The sequence below is a fragment of the Aspergillus sclerotioniger genome (assembly GCF_003184525.1).
Source record: "Aspergillus sclerotioniger CBS 115572 chromosome Unknown BO94scaffold_30, whole genome shotgun sequence".
NCBI classification, from domain to species: domain Eukaryota; kingdom Fungi; phylum Ascomycota; class Eurotiomycetes; order Eurotiales; family Aspergillaceae; genus Aspergillus; species Aspergillus sclerotioniger.
In genome coordinates this window covers 34,919-53,876 of record NW_020291020.1, presented here as the reverse complement: position 1 = coordinate 53,876, position 18,958 = coordinate 34,919, and the positions used below count along the sequence as shown (strand labels likewise).

General features: G+C 50.7%; 6 protein-coding genes and 3 non-coding genes across 9 annotated transcripts; 5 read left to right on the top strand and 4 right to left on the bottom strand.

Annotated features, from left to right (window-relative positions):
- Positions 1–846: 846 nt before the first annotated feature.
- BO94DRAFT_589166 (MFS general substrate transporter) lies at positions 847–2,814 on the top strand (the record flags this gene model as incomplete). Its single annotated transcript, XM_025615931.1, has 8 exons — positions 847–971; positions 1,022–1,155; positions 1,214–1,337; positions 1,409–1,466; positions 1,525–1,622; positions 1,689–2,024; positions 2,076–2,431; positions 2,486–2,814. 8 exons carry the CDS (start codon positions 847–849, stop codon positions 2,812–2,814), a joined length of 1,560 nt encoding a protein of 519 aa, XP_025463676.1.
- Positions 2,815–5,747: 2,933 nt separating this feature from the next.
- On the bottom strand, positions 5,748–5,819 carry BO94DRAFT_t262. The gene has a single exon. It is a non-coding gene; the product is annotated as a tRNA-Glu (tRNA).
- A 965-nt stretch (positions 5,820–6,784) lies between these two features.
- BO94DRAFT_589164 (putative beta-glucosidase D) lies at positions 6,785–9,217 on the top strand (the record flags this gene model as incomplete). Its single annotated transcript, XM_025615930.1, has 6 exons — positions 6,785–6,875; positions 6,932–7,365; positions 7,419–7,590; positions 7,640–8,677; positions 8,730–8,857; positions 8,906–9,217. 6 exons carry the CDS (start codon positions 6,785–6,787, stop codon positions 9,215–9,217), a joined length of 2,175 nt encoding a protein of 724 aa, XP_025463675.1.
- Positions 9,218–10,323: 1,106 nt separating this feature from the next.
- Positions 10,324–11,605, top strand: BO94DRAFT_474609 (MFS general substrate transporter; the record flags this gene model as incomplete). Its single annotated transcript, XM_025608521.1, has 2 exons — positions 10,324–10,460; positions 10,513–11,605. 2 exons carry the CDS (start codon positions 10,324–10,326, stop codon positions 11,603–11,605), a joined length of 1,230 nt encoding a protein of 409 aa, XP_025463674.1.
- Positions 11,606–12,766: 1,161 nt separating this feature from the next.
- On the bottom strand, positions 12,767–13,606 carry BO94DRAFT_538657 (putative cis-3-chloroacrylic acid dehalogenase). The gene has a single exon (XM_025612535.1). It carries the CDS (start codon positions 13,544–13,546, stop codon positions 12,995–12,997), a length of 552 nt encoding a protein of 183 aa, XP_025463673.1. The 5' UTR covers positions 13,547–13,606; the 3' UTR covers positions 12,767–12,994.
- A 780-nt stretch (positions 13,607–14,386) lies between these two features.
- On the top strand, positions 14,387–15,783 carry BO94DRAFT_549611 (uncharacterized protein; the record flags this gene model as incomplete). The annotated part of the gene is made up of 3 exons (XM_025613457.1): positions 14,387–14,479; positions 14,610–15,535; positions 15,726–15,783. 3 exons carry the CDS (start codon positions 14,387–14,389, stop codon positions 15,781–15,783), a joined length of 1,077 nt encoding a protein of 358 aa, XP_025463672.1.
- A 645-nt stretch (positions 15,784–16,428) lies between these two features.
- Positions 16,429–16,776, bottom strand: BO94DRAFT_227334 (uncharacterized protein). Its single transcript, XM_025606275.1, has one exon. The coding sequence runs from the start codon at positions 16,658–16,660 to the stop codon at positions 16,481–16,483; it is 180 nt and encodes a 59-aa protein (XP_025463671.1). The 5' UTR covers positions 16,661–16,776; the 3' UTR covers positions 16,429–16,480.
- Positions 16,777–17,231: 455 nt separating this feature from the next.
- Positions 17,232–17,344, bottom strand: BO94DRAFT_t261. The gene has a single exon. It is a non-coding gene; the product is annotated as a tRNA-Leu (tRNA).
- A 1,012-nt stretch (positions 17,345–18,356) lies between these two features.
- Positions 18,357–18,469, top strand: BO94DRAFT_t265. The gene has a single exon. It is a non-coding gene; the product is annotated as a tRNA-Leu (tRNA).
- The last annotated feature ends 489 nt before the right edge of the window (positions 18,470–18,958 follow it).

Sequence of the window (18,958 nt, the reverse complement as noted above, 5' to 3'; positions counted from 1 at the left end):
ACAACACCCACCAACACCCCAGAATGTCCCCTCAGCTTCACGGACATGTACTTCATGCCCATTGACCTCATTCTCCAACTACCAGGCGTACTCGACCGCCATCAATTCAACTGAGTTGAGGGCGGTTGGTGGGGAGGAGATCCGGCCGATGCATCTGCAGACGGCGGATATGCGGATGCCGGGGTACAAGGCGAGGAATTGGGATCTGATGGTGGTGTCCGGTCTGGTGGTGGGGTTGCTGGGAGAGGGGTCGTTTTATGCAGTGCGACTTGCTTGGATGTATCGGCGGGTTATTTTGGGGGGGGGGTGGATCGTTTGGTTCGTTGGGCTTATGGGTAGAGTGAGTGGGTTCTTTGTTATTTTGTTGAATAATGGTTTGGTTGATGGATAGTGGGAGCACAAATGCTGTATTCCTCGTCTGGTTGCTCCAGTACAGCATGTATGATTAGCCTATTGCTCGGTGGCTTTTGATAGTAGTGGGCGGGAACCTTCCAAGACAGGCCTGGAATCGCATATACGAATGCTATATCGGACATGCCTGCCATATCACGAACTAACTACACAAGCACCTCTGTCAAGATGGCTAATGTAATGACTGAACGATTTGCCCTGATACCATTGTGGGGATTACCATCTGCTGTTGAGACTTATCTCTATCCCTGCTGCGAGAAAATGGACTAGTTATGTTAATCCCTGTCTCCGGCTGCAGCCCCTCGGATAAGACCGGGGCGGAAATGGCCTGATCCGTGCCGGTGTCTACGATCGGGCCCTGACAGGCTTTATCTTCTAACCTCTCTCCTTGCATGGCCTTGCGCTATTGTCTGACGTTGACCTCTGTTGTTGAACATGGCCGGAGAAGATGGCGGCCCTATTCGAGTCCGCTATGGAGCCCCAGCACCCGACGAAATGGAACCACCTGCATTGGCAATGACCCCATTGAAGCTCAAACTGATGGCAGTAGGCTACGATACGTCTGGACCAGGACCGTGGCGATGACTTCTAATCAACCGTGAATTATCAGGCTGTGGTTATCGCTGTTTCTGTCGGCCCTTGAGACCACCATCGTCGGCACTTCGTTGCTGAGAATAGGTGAGGATCTCAACGACACCAGTAACACTGAATGGGTGGTGGTCGTTTATCTACTCACCTACGATGGTAGGCATTGGGATCCTTTCGAGTCGTGGTAAACCAATACTAACATCCTTTGTTGCAGCATTCCTGTTGGTCTCGACAAATTTAGGGGACGTGTTTGGCCTTAAACTCATTCTGCTTATTGCGAATTCCATCTTTATGATCGCCTCAATTACATGTGCAGTGGCTCAGACCCTGCCTCAACTGTAAGACGGCCCTTGGCAGGGAATATCACTATCCACCATATCATATCTTCTAACGACAAATCCACCTGCAGGATCGTTTTCCGAGCCTTCCAGGGCATGGGTGGCTCGGGGATCTACTCAGTCTCATTTGTAGTTCTTGCAAAGACCGTCCCAGTCGCTAAGGTTGGGGTCTATACCCTATACCGAGTTACTCAGCTCCGTGTATGCGATTGCCAATTTACTGGGTCCCATCCTTGGCGGTGCTATCACGGATCATACCACATGGCGATGGGTTTTCTGGATCAAGTAAGCAGCCTCATTCCACGTACCTCTCTCATCTGCGACCGTGTCGGACTCATCGCCTCTTTATAGTGTCCCGGGCGCAGCAATAACCATCGTGATTCTCATCTTTACGGTGCCACAGATGCAAATTAATATGGGCGGGAACATTCTCAATGCCCTGAAGCGAGCTGATATTGTGGGATGCACATTGTCCGTTATATGGTTTATTCCCTTGTTCTTTGCCCTCCAGGAAGCCGGATCCCTCTATCCTTGGGATAGCGCCCCGATCATTGCAACCCTGGTTCTTCGTCTCGTCTTGCTGTTCATGTTTGCATTATACGAGACCCGGCTGATGCGCTGTTCTGTATACGAACCGACCTTTCCCGTTCGATATCTGGTGGATGGAGTGGTGTCGACAATCATGTTGTAGGTTTGGTCTCCTCAATGATCCTTCCTCATCAACTAAGAACCCAGCAGGTCAATGTTCAGTTCCGGCGTCCTTTTCTATGTCGCGATCATTGAGATCCCGCAACGGTTTCAAATCGTCAACGGTCTCTCTGCCGAGCGCTCCGGGATCCTTTTGCTTCCCATGACCATTGTGACTCCATTCTCAGCCACCGCGGCGGGAATTATCGCAGGGAAGAAGCCGCGATTGTGCGAATACCTTACTCTAGGCGGCACCGCTCTCGCCCTCGTTAATGGGTCTGCTACCTACCAATCACAACATCCCTCTCCACAGTACGGCTACCAGGTCATCTTGAGCCTCGTGTTGGGCTTGATTATGCCATCGGTGTTTATGATCTTGAGAATGACTATTTCTCAAGCCCAGCTAGGTAAGCATGCCCTTGACGGTCTTTGCATGAGCTGACATGGATGGATGGACGAAGCTTCGGCCATCGGAGCGAATAACATGGTACGCACTCTAGGGGGATGCATCGGCCTTGCGATCTGCTCGTCAGTTAGTCGTAGTGAGCTGGATGCAGGCTTGGGGACATTCTTGTCCGAAGCCCAGATCAAGGCGCTGTCCCAGTCGACGGCAAGTCTCAGCCTTCTTCCCGGTGCGGAGGAGCAGCGAGTGCGATCTGTTTATGGAGGGTCTTTCAACGAGGAAATTCCGGGTCTTGATTGCCTTTGGTGGTCTTGGAGTGCTCGCATCAGTTGGGCTTATTGTGGCGAGATGGCGTCGGGAGAAGGAGAAGCAGGCATTGCAATCTAGACATACTCCGCTGGTTGTCCGAGAGGTGTGTTGCTGATTGCGTTTGGAAACCCTCTAATCGTTTTATTTGGGTTCTATGTCGTATAGTGAAACCCCCTGGAGATCTACATGAATCGACTCACAACGAGTTCTCTACCGAAGCTCACAACAGAGGTACAAGGAATTCTTGAAAACACCCTAGCCCTGTGGATATCAACTTTGTATTATCGGGATCCGACCGGTACCAGTCGAATTGTACCTTGGAATTTATCCCTGTCAACATAACAATCGCCATAGCTGACAGGATCTTAGCACATCCGGTGGGGGTGCAACCCTAACACCCACCAAAGGCCTAGGCCCATAACCACATGACGTGCATGCTTCAAAAGATAGGCAGCTGGCGAGAATTAATGTTTGGTCCTGTAGGCGCCAGTCTCAATTAATCTGAGTCTGTATATCACATGAAAATTAGCTGAGCTCTAACCAGCAGACCAAAAACGACAGATCGCATCTATTTGAAGAAGAGACGGAGAGACTTGTCCCAACAACTTTCAATATACCGTGCCTAGCACGAAAGGATCCAGAATGATCTGGCCAGGTGATGCAGAATGTCGATTCCGACCAACCGCACAGGTCTCATTCAAAATCAAGTTGTCGGATATCTCCGGTCTCCTAGGAGATCTCCAGTCTCCGAGAGAAGGCCCCCGACCAGTCAGAGCAGGTTTCCGGTGGTAGAGACACGAGGTCTCGCCTTCGTGGGCTATATCTAGCCCTTCATCACCTAACTATGTATCCTCCCTCAGCAGTAGTCTACGGCTGTCACAATTGAATTTAGCTGCGTCTGTTGTTCGACTGCAGAATGTCAAAGAGCGGGGGCTCCTGTATGCGGTGTCGCAGCAGAAAGGTTCGATGCGTTACTCTCGGCCCAGGCAGTGCATGCACCCGGTGCTTAAAGCAGGGCGCTGATTGTCTTTTCAGTTCCCCAGAGAGAATTGGGCAACCACAACGCAACGCAGATGACGGCAAACCATCCCTGCAGCCACTCGTCAGCGAACCGTTCCGGGTATGCCCTGACAGCGACGCCTCCCTTGCACCTACTGATCCGACCTTCGCCGTTCCTCCTCCGACATCCTGTCCGCTGCCATGGGTTGACGGCCCTGATGTCACGATGGATCTGGAACATGCAGACATCTCTGGTCTGCATAATTTTCGCCCTGATCTGACAACTGGTCTGATCACCCAACCCCTCCCCTCTCCGGACATTCCAGCTGCAACTCCCCAGGACCACAGTTCTCGGGAGGCCTGGAGACATCCTCAGCAAGACAATAGCCAGGCACATAAACCTTCTCCCAACGCATCGCCGAATGATGTCACTTATTCTCTACCAGGTATCCAGCGCGACCTCCGTCTGATCAGAACACATTTGGATACCCACCCTACCGAATCTCCCGCCAGCTTCCTCTCTAGTGAACGTTTCAAAGCCTTTGCGGAATTAGAGAAGCAATTGCACCAACTATCAGAGATCTTCTTCTCTATCAGACTGGCATCCCCGGCAGATGGCCCATGGAATCCGTATTGCACAAAAAGCATCGGTAACTCTTTTCTCAGGGCTATCGCCACAGTGCTCAAGATATATGAGATATTGACCAGACGCATGTCACCCGCCAGTCCGAGGACTGCAAGGACTGCAGAAGGATCATATGAGCCCCCCTTCACCGACGTCCCGAGGCCACCCTTATCCCCATTAGGGAATTCAGAGCCGGATGAGACGATGCAGATTGGGCGTTTCACGCCTTCCCCGGATCTAGCGTTATGGGTCAGCATCAACGTGCTTTTCTATCAGATTAGCTGCTCCCGTAAACTCCTGGATGAATGGCGGACTAATTTCAATCAGTTGCAATTGCAGTTCCACCTGGATACAAACCTCTCTTCATCTAACACTGCGGATTTCGCATCACCATCAACATCACCATCATCATCATCATCATCATCGCATAGGGATACATCACTGCGGGCTCTCACTACAGTAGGACGCGTCACTTTTACCCAACTATGCAATGATCTGTTGGCCCGCTTCCAGGCGTTGGAGAGAGTTGTAGCGCTGAGCATCCAACGGCATCAATCGAGCTTGCAGAGTCCATAGGCTAGAGTACAGCCATTGCCGCCGACGTCAGATCTGCATGATGCGCTTCCCTTCTTCCGATTATCACTTCATCCTTCTGAACATCCTTCTCACCTCCGTCACTACCTCCGGCCTTATAATATAAAAATGACGATAGATTAGATGAATTCTTCTGAAACTCCCCCTTGTATTGTTTTCATGCTAAATATCTTCTAGATCTTCTCCTTTATTCCTCCGTTCCTTCTCCCCTCATTATATAACAATAACTCATGATCCCATTTCGAATCCCCAACACACTCAACGACTGTCCACCCCCCACATATCCCTCCGGGACACCCTCTTCCCCGCTAATATAGTAAGTCACTCATAATGTGACCAGTTGGCAGTACCCCTAATTGGGGAGTAGGTGGGTAAGGAGAAGGATAAGTTGCCAAGTCGTCTTCATAGTAGAGGTCAGGATCTGATTCAATTGTGAGGTACATTGTTGTTGGTATACCCTTCGGGCTTATCGTTGTGTTCGGGATGTCGGCTTTGTATATTCCAACAATCGCAGTTAGAATATCAGAAGACAGGTCAGGGATGGAAAACCAACAAGCTATGCGATCATTCTCTTGGTGATTGGATTGTCATTCAAAAAGTAGGAAATATTCTAGCTTTTACGCCAGTGTAGGGGTCTAACCAGTAGCCACATTCACACTTTTTTTCCTCCACCCCAGGGTCCCTACCCTTGCCCCCTGAAAGCAATTAAAGAAAGACAATCGATCAAAAAAATAAAAGTTCTGTGTGTGCGTATCGAGACACTATGTTTCGAACGAAGGAAAAAGAAATTGAACTCCGATAGGGGGAATCGAACCCCCGGCTGCCGTGTGAGAGACGGCGATGTTAGCCACTACACCATATCGGATGTTGTATGAAAAGCCCCTTTGCCTTTCATTATATAAGGTAAAATTGACCCTATTGATCGTGTAATATGGCCTGCCTTAATTGGATGAGGTTGTAGATACTAAATCTATATGGTGAATGGCTATAGGTGCCTTCCTAATTCGAAAGAGCGAATAATTATCTTGAACCTTGCCACTTCTCAACATATCCAGTCCACTCCAGACCTCCACTATTCAAATGGCTGAGAGAAACAATACCCAGTGGAAAAAGCATGTCGGGTTCTTTCAACTGGCCTTGGTTCTTCAGCCATTCTACCTTCGGCATCTCCAGCTCCGATTACGTGACGCAGACCCAAGATTAAGCTTGGATGCTTCGATGGTGATTCGACAGCCAAGCCCTGATCGACTGCAGAGTGATAAGGTTAATCCACTGCCCCCACTTTAGTTCCATCTTCGGCATTCCAGATCCATATCGTACACGTGAGATAGAAGTTCCTATTCCTGAAACTTGGGCGCCTGACGAATTCCCTTCGTCGACCTACGCGGCCAACCCAATGAGATCCGCGATCGACAGCAGAGATGACATCTTCAGTCTAATCTGATGCATCAGCTTCTGGGCCGAAACTGTCCACCTCTTCACCTTTCTTCAGGACATCCACCCCTGCACTGCCCAGCGTAATGATGGAAGCGCTTACGTGCCAGTCCACCATGGAAAATCCATGAGGATCAAGTCTAGAAAGAATGGGGAAACTAAACGAGGACCAGGAATGTTTGACATCTCCAATTGTCCCGTATCCATTGCCGTGATATCCGACGCGACTGATTAGATTGAAATATCCCCAAGCAGACACCGACACAGTCTAGAATCTGCGCACTCGTCAGCATGGATCCATCGCTACCACCCTGACTGTAGACTCAAGCCTCTATAAGAAAGCCATCGGTCTACCGTCAGGTCCATATCTCATCCCATCACCTTCCATCTTCCATCATGAAGGGCCCTACTCTGGCAGCATTGGTCTTCATCGGCCATGTCCTTGCCTCCGAAAACTCCTCTGTAGGCATTCTCGGCCACAATGGCGGTGCGTTCCTATCTCCCTATCTCCACGAGTCTGCACCACCCACTAACCCAGTCCAGTTGATCTCGGATCCTGGAAATCCGCCTACGAGCGTGCCTCCAAATTTGTCTCCAAACTCAACACCACCCAAAAGGTCTCCATCGTAACAGGCGGTGCCGCTACCATCGACAAAGAAACTTTCCCCGGATTTGACTTCAACGACGGCTCCATGGGCCTGCTGGAATACTACTACGTCTCTGCCTTCAGTCAATCCTCTGCTCTGTCTATGACATGGGACAAAGATGCCGTTCACGCACAAGCTCGCGCCGTCGCACGCGAATTCTATCAGAAAGGCGTGCAGGTTGTTTTCGGCCCGACCTCGCAACCTCTCGGCCGGACAGCATGGGGAGGACGCGCAGGCGAGACGTTCGGTCCGGACCCATACCTAAACGGCATCGTCACGGCGGAGACAATCAAGGCGTATACAGCGGAGGGTGTGGTTTCGCAGGCGAAGGTACCTCCCCTCTAGGTCCCATCTTAGTTGGCACAGTAATAACCGACAAGCAGCATTTCCTCCTCAACGAACAAGAAACGAACCGCACAAACAACATTATCGCCGGGTATGATTCCATGTCCGAGAGCGAGAAGCGGAACTTCTTGGGCCCGTACTCCGCCAACGCGGACGATAAAACTATCCATGGGTTGTACCTCTGGCCGTTCTATGACGCGGTTAAGAGCGGTCTGGGATCGGTGATGTGTGCCATGAACAAGGTTAATGGGACGAACAGTTGAGAACTATAATCTCTTGATGGAACTCCTCAAAGATGAGTTGGGTTTCCCGGGGCTGGTGTATCCCGACGTCAGTGCGCAGCATGCCGGACTTGCGTCTGCAGCTGGAGGATTGGATTACGGTTCGTCGACGTATTGGAGCGAGTCAGCTATTACCTCGATGGTGAGAAATGGGTCGTTGTCTGTGCAGCGGTTGAACGACATGGCCATTCGCAATGTCGTCCCGTATTACCAGCTCAATCTGGACAATGGGAAGCAGCCGGCGACAGTGGGAGAGACGGACTATGTGGATGTTCGGGCGAACCATTCTCGATTGATTCGGGAGACTGGAGCAAAGTCTATTGTTCTGCTTAAGAATGTGGATGGGGCTTTGCCACCCCAGAAGCCGCACATCATGGGCGTCTTCGGTGCCAATGCTGGTGCTGCCATGGCCGGACCCAATTACGCCTATAACCCCATCACCGGGTCCGGTCCGACATATGATGGACATCTGGCCACGGGAACGGGATCAGGACAGGCCTCGTTCCCATTATTAGTGACGCCGCTGGCTGCATTGACCTTCCGGGCGCTACAAGATGGAACGATGCTCCACTGGATTCTGAACGACACGTACACGTCCAGCGAGACCTCTGCTCTGTGTGCCGGAACGGGCGTCATGCCAGGGTACGTCAACTACGCGCAGGACTCCGACGTGTGTCTAGTCTTCATCAACGCTCTAGCCGGTGAAGGCGAAGATCGCACAGAACTGTACAACAACAATCAGGACACCATGATCAAGACGGTCGCAGATAACTGTAACAACATGATTGTGGTGATCAACACCATGGGCCCACGACTAGTCGACCAATGGATCGAGCACGAGAACGTCACAGCAGTCCTATATTCTTCTCTTCTAGGCCAAGAATCAGGCAACTCCATCCTGGACGTGCTATACGGGGATGTGAATCCAAGCGCGCGACTAACCTACACCATTGCAAAGAATGAGTCGGATTACAATGTACGAGTTTGCGATACCTCCGAGTGTGATTTCACCAAAGGTTATTTTCCCTTCCTTTTTATCCTTAACGGAACAATTACTAAATCCTGCAGGGGTATACATCGACTACCGCTACTTCGACACCTACAACATCACTCCCCGGTACGAATTCGGCTACGGTCTCTCCTACACCAATTTCACCTATAGCAATCTTACTGTCCCATCCATCGGATCCCTCTCTGTTTACCCCTCGGGCAAGATGTCCGTCGGTGGACCGGAAGATCTATAGGACGTTATCGCAAATGTCACAGTGACTGTTACGAATACCGGTGACCGCGCTGGAGCTGATATCCCGCAATCGTACATGTCGTATCCCGACAGTGCGGAACAGCCGGTCCGTCAGCTTCGAGGCTTTGAGCGGGTGGAGTTGGCCCGGGGAGAGAAATCGACGGTGACATTTCCGATTCGCAGACGGGATGTCTCGTTTTGGGATGTGCAGGCGCAGAAATGGGCTGTTAAACAGGGTGAGTATATGTTTAGGGTTGGGGCGAGTTCGAGGGATTTGAGGTTGGGGGGGACGGTGACTGTCAGGACGGAGTAGGGTTGTTGTTAGTGTTGTGTTGGGGAATTGGATGATAGTGAGAGTGGTTGTTGAAGGTGGTGGTGAAAGAACTGAAGGGGAATATTGAGACGGGGCTGGCGTTTGTATAAGTGGTGTTTTTTTCCCATGTGAAAGAGTTGAAGGCTTTGTTGAGGTAGTCGGGCCAGCCAGAGGTCGACAATGGCCTGAAAGGGATAGACTCGGTGGTGCCGCTAGCTATGGTCACTGAATTGACGCGGGCTACTCTGAATGATCATGCCGGCAGAAGCTGGTGCACAGGATATTATTATTAGTTTTAGTCATTCTCTTGATTAGGACTAGCCATTCTATGGAAACCTTGAAGCTCATCATGAACGCCTTGCGATGGCCTTCCCATATGGTAACCGAGGAAATACCGGATACAGAAAATACTCGGAAAACATGAAATGAATCAGTCCCTTCAACTTGACTTTCAGCCACAAAACATCCTTCCTCTCGTCCACGGTAAGCAGCCGGGTATCTCCGCGGACAAGCGGCGCTACTGCACGGCGTAAGCACTAGCCAACGCTTGCTCTTTGGCTCTCCAACCAAAGCAGCTCTCTTAAGCGGGAATGGCGCAATCCAGGGGCAGAGATCGGGCAAGGATCACTTCCTGGCATTGCGAACACGTCCAATCGAACGGACCCCATCCAGCCCTAGACTCCACCGGCTGGGATTGTAGGCAGCAATTGATCAGTCCACTAGACCAGATATTAAGCTATACTGTCCGTGCTTTCAGACGTGCAAATAACGTTGGATTGGTAATCATCGGCCTTTTGGATGCCGAGAAAGGACGAGTTGCGCAATTCACGGCTAGCCCTAACTATTGTCCCCCAACATTCTGTCATCTAACAATGCGAGCCATCCAATCAGAACACACTATTTCTACATACTTCATAGTAAAGGCCGAAGGGCCGACTGATATCTTCCGATGACAAATGTAATTCTATAGATCGTTTGTATAGCTTCATATAACTATGGTCCGGGTAGGAGGTCTAATCGCCTCAGACACACAACACTCAGTCAATATGTCTCTTCCTCTGGTTAACATGGATGACAAGCCTTCAATCCCTTCATCTCCTATCCCAATGGCCGATTCAGATGCATCCGAGACCGAGAAACAAGCGTCTGCGAAAGTAGCCGACACCGCGCCCCCGCCTCCTGATGGCGGCTCCACAGCCTGGCTCCAAGTTCTGGGAGCATTTTTCCTCTTCTTCAATTCATGGTATGTAACCACATCCCCCCAATCCTCCAACAGCAAACTGATTCCCCCCAAGGGGAATTCTCAACGCCTTCGGCCCCTTCCAAAGCTACTACCAATCAACCCTCGTCCCCAGCTACACCTCCTCCCAAATCACCTGGATCGGCACCTCCCAAGGCTTCATCCTCTTCCTAGTCGGGGTAATCGTCGGCCCCATCTTCGACAAAGGCCACCTCCGCAGCCTCATCGCCACCGGAACCTTCCTAGTCGTCTTCGGCCTAATGATGACCTCCCTCTCCACCAAATACTACCAACTCTTCCTCGCCCAAGGCCTCACCATCGGAATCGGCTGCGCCTTTCTCTTCCTCCCCAGCATCGCCATCGTCGCCACCTACTTCACCTCCCGCCGAGCCCTAGCCACCGGCATCACCGCCTCCGGCGGCAGCATCGGCGCCGTCATCTACCCCATCATATTCCACAAACTCATCAACAAGGTCGGTTTCGGCTGGACGACACGCATCATCGGCTTCATAGCCCTCGCCGGTCTCACAGTCCCTTTACTCATCCTCAAACGTCGTCTACCACCACCCACGCAATCCCGATCCCTCATCGACCTCGCAGCCTTCAAAGAACCACCCTTCTTACTCTTCAGCTTCGGTCTCTTCTTCTCCTTTATCGGTCTCTACTTCCCCTTCTTCTACTTACAGAGCTACTTCAACGATTACCTCCACAATGACACCACCCTAGCATTCTACATCTTCTCGATCCTCAACGCCACCTCCGTCGTCGGCCGAATCACCCCCGGTCTATTGGCCGATCGCTTCGGTGCTCTTAATACCCTCATCCCTATTAGTATCCTCGCTACTATCCTCGGGTATATCTGGCTTGCGGTGGATAATGTACCCGGAACGGTTGTATTCACCTGTTTGTATGGATTTGCCTCCGGCGCTATTGTCTCCCTCCCGCCGTCGATTATAGCACGCATGTCACCGAACTTGGACGTGGTGGGGACGCGACTCGGTATGGTTTTTGTGTTTGCGGGTTGTGGGTTCCTTATTGGGACGCCGTGTGCGTCGCTGTTGTTGGATTTGGAGACTGGGTTGTTTTGGAAGGGTCAGGTTTTCACGGCGTCGTTTTTGGCGGTGGGGGGGTTTGTTTTGGGGTTGTGAGGGTTTTGGTGGGGGGTGGAGGGTTTGAGGGACTGTGGGATTGAGTGGCTTTTATGCGGGATTGTGAGGAGCTTCGAATCACTGCATTTTTGCTCATTGGTGGTTGGCTGGCTCAGGATGAGCATATGTAGCCAGGTGGTTAGCATGGTGGTGGTGTTCGTATGGAAATTGTGATTTTGGTGAGGATGTTTGCTTAGCCGGATGGGTAGAATGATTTTGGATGTTGAATATGGTCAAGTTTTCCAGGAAGACGTACCACCAGACACAGGAATCATGAAATCCGTTCTTATACTCCGTAGAATAAAGATAATCTTATCGAGTGGGGCGCCTTGGCAACTCCAACCATTCCCTACTTTCTATAATTAGTTTCCCGATTGCTTGATCTTATCAGATATTATCATATCGATAAAGGGTATGTTAGAATTCTGGTATGACCATTGCCAAGATGTTGAAGGTTCCTATCATTATCGGTGGTTATTGTATCGTTGTCCAGTATCCTTGAAATCGCACCCCCACGATGCGCAATTTTTGCAGCTGAGAGAACCAGAGATCCGCTGTTGGCGTACGATCATGGTCATATATATGCTTGTCGTACGAACAGACCTAGACAAGTCAGTTGGCTCTCGAAGAATTACTCCGGGGAACTTCCTTTGACGACTGCCCCAGGTTCTTGCTGTCATGATGCTGATACTTGCGAATAGAATCCTTATCTCACATGCCATCGCGACGTCTAACTCTCGTTTCTGGTTGGATCGCTCTATATGCTCGCTCGCTTTCAGACCTCAGGGAATGTGGAGCTGCACTTGGTTTACGAAGCTATAGAGTCTTAGGAAGATTCAAGAGTTTTGAAGTGATAGAGTTCCAGTAAGCATCCTTGCTGATACTGGGTTGGACCAAACCCCGAATCCTGTGTAATTGGACCATCGTGAAGCTTTGGGCAAGGACCATGCGGGGAACAAGTGGCACAGATATTTTGAAGAGTGTGATTGATGGAGATTGGCAATCCCCGCTGTTGGGTCCACCTGGGCTGTCATCCATAGGGCGTACGGCTAGAATCGGATCGGTCATCCATGCGAGCGAGCGGCATTTTCGCCGAGGGAGTAAATCCACGGCTCAAATTGCTGTATTATTTAAAACGAGTAGATATTCTCGATATGTGTCAAGGAAATCTTGGCTGTCATTCCTGCTCGTAGTATCGTGGACTAGGGCATAACACTATGGAATGGCTTAGCTTATCCGTTTTATAAAGCACTCCTAAAGGCTCCGCCAATTCCTATCGCTACCGCCAAGACAATTGGCTGTCACTAAATGAGGGGCACGGTCAGACGGAGTGAAAAGCAAGTGCGCAGGGTCGTTATTGAGCCACACCCTTCATCGCATGATTGGGCCCTACTCCGAGACTAATCGTTTCAAATCCTCCCGTTCCTCGATCTCGCGAAGCATCTCAGTAAAGTCATCGAGACCCTCCCTCTCACTCATCTGCTTTATAAAAGGCAGCTGCTCCTTGAGCCAGGTGCCCTCCGTACCAGCCTCTGGGATTGCCATACCCCCTTCGCGGATGGTGATCATAGGTGTGAACGTGACCATGCGAAGTCTCTTTCTTTCGGTATCATGTTCGTCGTTGTCCAAGCCCTTGAATGGCTGGCTGTGGACCGCCTCATACCATGCGGTTTCGATTTTGGCCGCAAGGGCATCGAATGTGGATTTGGACCGGGCGGGCGATGTACGGACAATGCCCACAATGTAGTTGGAGTTGATTAGGCGAGGTCGGCCGGCCATGAAGTAGTTGCCATCGCTTGCGTCGTGCGGGATGAATCGTATGTGGACGAAGAAGGATGGAGTGGTGAAGGTCTCACAGTGCAGATTGGTGATGGATGTTGCGAGGGCTTGACGCTGCTCGTCCGTTATGGGATAGGAGTGGTACACCTTGTAGAGTGGCATGTTGCTGGCTTTGAGGAAGCTCGGGATGGGGTCCTCTTGGCCGGATACTCGACGTTGATGGATGTGATGGCGAAGCAGGATGGGGAGGGGTCGAGGCATTTAAGTAATCCTAGGCGGGGTATTATTCCAGTCAGTCAGCCAGGATCAGTCATGCGATGAGGGGTAATGGTTCGATTACGTGTCCTTGCAGGAAGCCGGTATCCAGCCATGCAATCAGATAACCCAGACATCTTTAATTGAGAGGGTCAAGCAGGGGTGTAGAAGGACGGACTGAGCTGAAATTCAATCGGATATGGTGACCCATCAGCCCAACTAGCTCTGCAAGTGCGGTATGCTTACGGCAGAGAAATCGTCGTCAAAGATAATCCTGATAACGCGGAAAGTGTTAGGTGGTCAGTCCTTGTATAATAATGGTGGGTCACCTCTGTCTAGACCCGATCACTCCACATTCAACACTGCCTGGGATATCCGTGGGGGTGGCTCTCCACGCGCATATTCTCAAGCAGGTGGAGGTATTTCGGCCGATGCACTTGGACATAACCCTATTCAGATAGTATCAGCGCTGTCTGGAGGAGCGCTTGACCAACCCGGTGAGATTCATGAAACAACACCTGTAGCCCTAATCCATCTGCTTTCTCTCCTGTTTCTGCCCCGTTTCTGCCCCAGTCCCTTATAGTGGTGGAATAGCGCATCTTGATAATCAGGGAAGGTGGGATAGATACACCTTCCTCGTCAATCTCATCAATCTCATCAATCTCATCAATCTCATCAATCTTATCAATCTAATATACAACTCCCTCTTTCCTTCCATGTTCCCCATGAAGCTCCTTCCTCGACAACATGATTCCTGTCCCAATTCCAGCTCTCCCGTCCTCTCCTCTTCTTCTTCTTCTTCTTCCTCTTCTTCTCCTCAACAGCCGTATGGTTAGACAGGTACGTCCTTTGACTATCTAGCGTCTTCATATTGTCTCGTTCTATCGTGTCCCTTTTCTTCTCTTTCTCGATGTTCCCCTCTTCTTCCTCTCCGCGAGGACACCAGATGGCCCGTCTGTGTGTTCCTCAGTTCTCCCTCTCCTCTTTCTTCTCTCTTCCCCCCCGCGGCCAGAAGGATCCGGTACATCCTTCTAGTCGTCCCGCTCCGGTCGGTCTCCGACGTTCCTCTCCTTTGCCTTGTTTTCAAGGCGTCCGTTCTTTTCTTGCGCCTCAGGTAGGCACATCCTCTCCTTCTTTTGCTTCTACTGAGAAGCCCACTTCTTCCGTTCCTCGTTCCCGTTCCCGTGGTCAGGAGTTCCTGAAAAGGTTCGACGCCACACACACTCGTTCCCCCAACTGTCGTTCCCCCCCTTCCCCCCCTGTGGCTTCGGCCACGTCCCCTCGTTCTGTACCCCATGACAAGCCTCCCAGCACCTTGCGGTTTCTTCGTCGTCCCTCCTCTTCTTCCCCTTCCACTCGTTCCCCCCGTGCGGCTTCGGCCGCGTCCACTCATTCTCATCCTACCCGTTCTCGTGGGGAGGCGTTCCTGCAAAGGTTCGACTCCTCACACCCCCGTTCCCCCCCTGTGGCTTCGGCCACGTCCGCTCGTTCTGTGCCTCGTGGCACATCTATTCCTAGACCTTGTGTGGTTCTTCGGGCCACTTCCCCTCGTGTATACCGGTGTACTTCGGGCACCACTCCTGTCGTGGTTCCTCGGGCCACATCCACTCGTTCGTATATCCCTATTCGTTCTGTGGCTTCGGCCAAATCCTGTCGTTCCCCTCGTGTTTCCCGTGGTCGTGCGTTCCTGGAGAGGTTCAACGCCACACATCCTTATCCTTCCCCTGTGGCTTCGGCCACGTCCACTCGTTCTGTTCCTCGTTCCCCCTCTGTGGCTTCGGCCACGTCCGCTCCTTCAAAACCGATGAAATCGGTTCGGTTCGTAGAGACCACCACGGTGGTGGTGGTTCCTCGGTGGATTCTGAAGTGGAGAGACATCCACAGGTGCAGCTGGAGGTAAGTCTTTCTCTTTTCTTCTTTCTTTCTTTTTTTTCTTTTTCTTTTTTCTTTTTCTTTTTTGAAGTGGGCTTCTCTTGTTTTATGTCACTTTTTTATTTGATTTTACCTGTATATTCTATTTTGTATGTTTATCTTTCCGGACTTGGCTGTACCGGAGCCAAATCTGGACTCTTACTGCTAAGGCCAGGTCACAGGTCGGGCAAGAGACGACATCGAACAGCTCCAACGGTGATCGGGCACCGTAGATACCAATATATCGATTAGTTCCGGCTACCAACGAATGTCTAGCGCCGAACACTGCTGCGATACGATAGGTTTACGCCCTTTCGCTTAACGACTTGATACCGGTACCCCGGGTGTCGACGGGACAGCATCACCAACAAAACGACTGCGATAAACGACCGGGATAGACGTTTGGGGTTGTTGGAGGAACTGGGTTTCTGTGTGGGCAGCAGGGGCTTGGGGAATTCGGCAACCACGTCTATTTCGGCAACGGTTATTGGCGGTTTTCGAGGGATGCAAGAACGTCGACATACACGGTCAGTACGACAGAGACAAGCAAGCGACCAATGCAGTGTTCGGTTAGCGACAACATTCGGCGGCGAAGCGACAGCGACTATCGATGGTACTCTACGATTGTTACGGCCTGCAGGGTTTGTTCAGCGAAGGGATCGCAGGTGTCGGGGGATCCGGGGGAGGGTGATATCTCGTGCATATCAAGGGGGGGGTTGCTTTTTACTGGCGGGTTCTGGCGGGCGTTTCTGGATGGGAAAAGTGCTTTTTTTCTTATGTTTGGAGTTTGGTGTTTAGCCCTCTTGGTTGAGCTGGCAGGAGTTGGTTGGTTTGGGAAAAGTGCTTTTTTTCTTATGTTCGGCGTTTGGCGTTTAGCCCTCTTGGTTGAGCTGGCAGGAGTCGGCGTTTTTCTTTTATTCTTATGTCTTTTTATGTCTTTTTTGGGTCTGCTTTTTGGGTCTGATTTTCGGGTTTGTGTTTGGGTCTGTTGGGATTTCTTGTGCTATCTCTACGGAGATTTCTTCCTGTGGTCCTAGAATTCATGTCATTAGTTAGGGGGGCCTGTGACTTCGAGTCACCCCGTGTCCCACCCATACTCGTTTGTATCATCCAGGCCCGGCGTGGTCATGGATTTTATGTAACTAGGGGGTTGTGGTTCGTTAATGATCACTCTTTGCCCCACACTCGTTGGTCTTCGTAGGATCGTATGTGCTTCGTAGGATAGCATGTGAAGTTTATGGAATGACAGCCTGTTTATGAGAAAACTTGGTCTATCGTGTAGTAGTCAACTCGTAGGCGCGGTTGGGTTCATACTCTGCGGATCTTATGCTCTCCTTCGCTTCACGGTCCCGCTGGTACGTCACCTGGATGGGGGGTGGAGCATATTGTAAGTAGCTTTAGAGATACGGGATACGGGGAAAGTATGGCTCTGCAGAGTCGGACTCAAAGGGTGTGAAGCTATACATTTTTCTGGCCTACTGGATTTAGGGCTAGCATATGACGGGAGTGGGCAAAGGATATTGAGGACTGGCATCTTCCTATCTCGCCGCTGACCATCAACACCACGACTCCCCAACCAACCTAACAGACACTTGTGCAAAAAGGAAGAGCATACATAGAAAACGACATGAACTGACTAAAACACATTCATGCAGAGGGACCATACAGAACCAAAAATTTATGACAAGAGTGGGATTCGAACCCACGCCCCTTTCGAGACTAGGAATACTCCTGAGGAATATGTGAGATCAGATAGCCTGACCCTAGCGCCTTAGACCGCTCGGCCATCTTGCCGGTTATTGAAAATATGTGTTTGGTTTGATTATATGACTGGTTGGATGGGTAAGGTACTGGGCGACTGTAGGTTTACTGTGGGGATAGCTTGGTGGGGTGGTGGTGAGAACTTAATTTCTATTCGGTCCGAAAGTAAGAGTACCTTTATTCAGTCGGGTATGTTAATGACGGTGCTGGCATGGCTCAGCGCGACTGGTCCTTCCGTTCGATAGAGGACATGCTACCTCTGGAAGAAATGCTAGGTTGAGTGCCGCTCTTGTCTTTGGTACTCTATTGGGGGTGTGACAAACAATTCTATGTGATCTTTTGTCATATTTACCTCTCTTTGCTTCTTTCCTCGTTTTCCGGTGGGGTAAGGTGTGGGAGGGTAGGGCGGTCCACTGTCCACGGTGATTGTACCAGTTACTCAAATATATCTACTGCGCCGCTGGTAACATTGAGCTCAGACTCGCCTAAAATCGTGGTAAACGGACATGTGTCATATTCTGTGTAGGCTTAGCAATAAGAAGATATATTGCTGCTCAATACTATCAACCTGTTGCTAGGAGCTGCTCCTGTGATGGTTAGACCCTCTCGGCTTGGTACATCATGCTGGTGGGAGGTGGCTGTTTAGTAGCAACCGAATAGCTTGCAATCTGTGCATTGTGTACACTATTATGAAATGGTTCAGTGTCGGCGGGGTTGCTCCATATACCCGACAAGAAAAAAGGTGCTGCTGAAGCGGGCATAATGCCACTGACCGGAGCGGGTTCCGAATGTATATATCATGCTCCCCTTCAGTTCCGATCACTTATCGCCATCATCCACAACATGAATCCAACCACATCCCTCCAGATAGTACCCAAGCACCTAAACCACACTTACCTCACTAATAGTTGACCATATACCCCCAAACACCAACCGCCCGCACCCCCATCCCCACAATTCATCAACCCTCCTTACCATCCACCAGATCAAACACCGGTACTACTTATCTCCTAGCGCACTAAAATCAATCCATTTCCATCAATCCGGCAAGATGGCCGAGCGGTCTAAGGCGCTAGGGTCAGGCTATCTGATCTCACATATTCCTCAGGAGTATTCCTAGTCTCGAAAGGGGCGTGGGTTCGAATCCCACTCTTGTCATAACTTTTTGCATCCTGGTACTCCGCTACACGATCAACAAATCAGCATATGTACATCTACTTAATGTTTCTCATTTCCTTTGACAAATATCTTACAGATGCAGGTGCGCTGGTTGCCATCGGGATTCATATGTATTCTAAACCGCCTCCCCCTCCGCACCCTGTTTGACGCCGAGCACGGTCCGGAACGACAGTGGGGCTCTGTGGCTGCCGTCAAGCAGGCACAGATCAATGCTTCCAGTCTCCTTTTTGTACCATCTTTTCGTCAACTTCTTCCTTTATTTTTACTGGTTCTTCCAGGTCACGTACCTAGACCAACAAAGTCCGACCGGTAATACCCCGCGTGGAATCGCCTGCGGTTTTCTGACTACGGCATTAACTCATGGAGCGACGTATATAGATACCCGCTTAAGCGGGAAGCCGTAAGTGGATAAGCCGAGCAGTTTAATCGGCGGCCGGACTTACTTCCCCCGCGCGCGACAGTCGTTGC

What these genes read in the sequence shown, in the direction of transcription:
- BO94DRAFT_538657 (XM_025612535.1), bottom strand. Translation starts at nt 13,546, where the DNA reads ATGCCACTCTACAAGGTGTACCACTCCTATCCCATAACGGACGAGCAG.
- BO94DRAFT_227334 (XM_025606275.1), bottom strand. Translation starts at nt 16,660, where the DNA reads ATGATACAAACGAGTATGGGTGGGACACGGGGTGACTCGAAGTCACAG.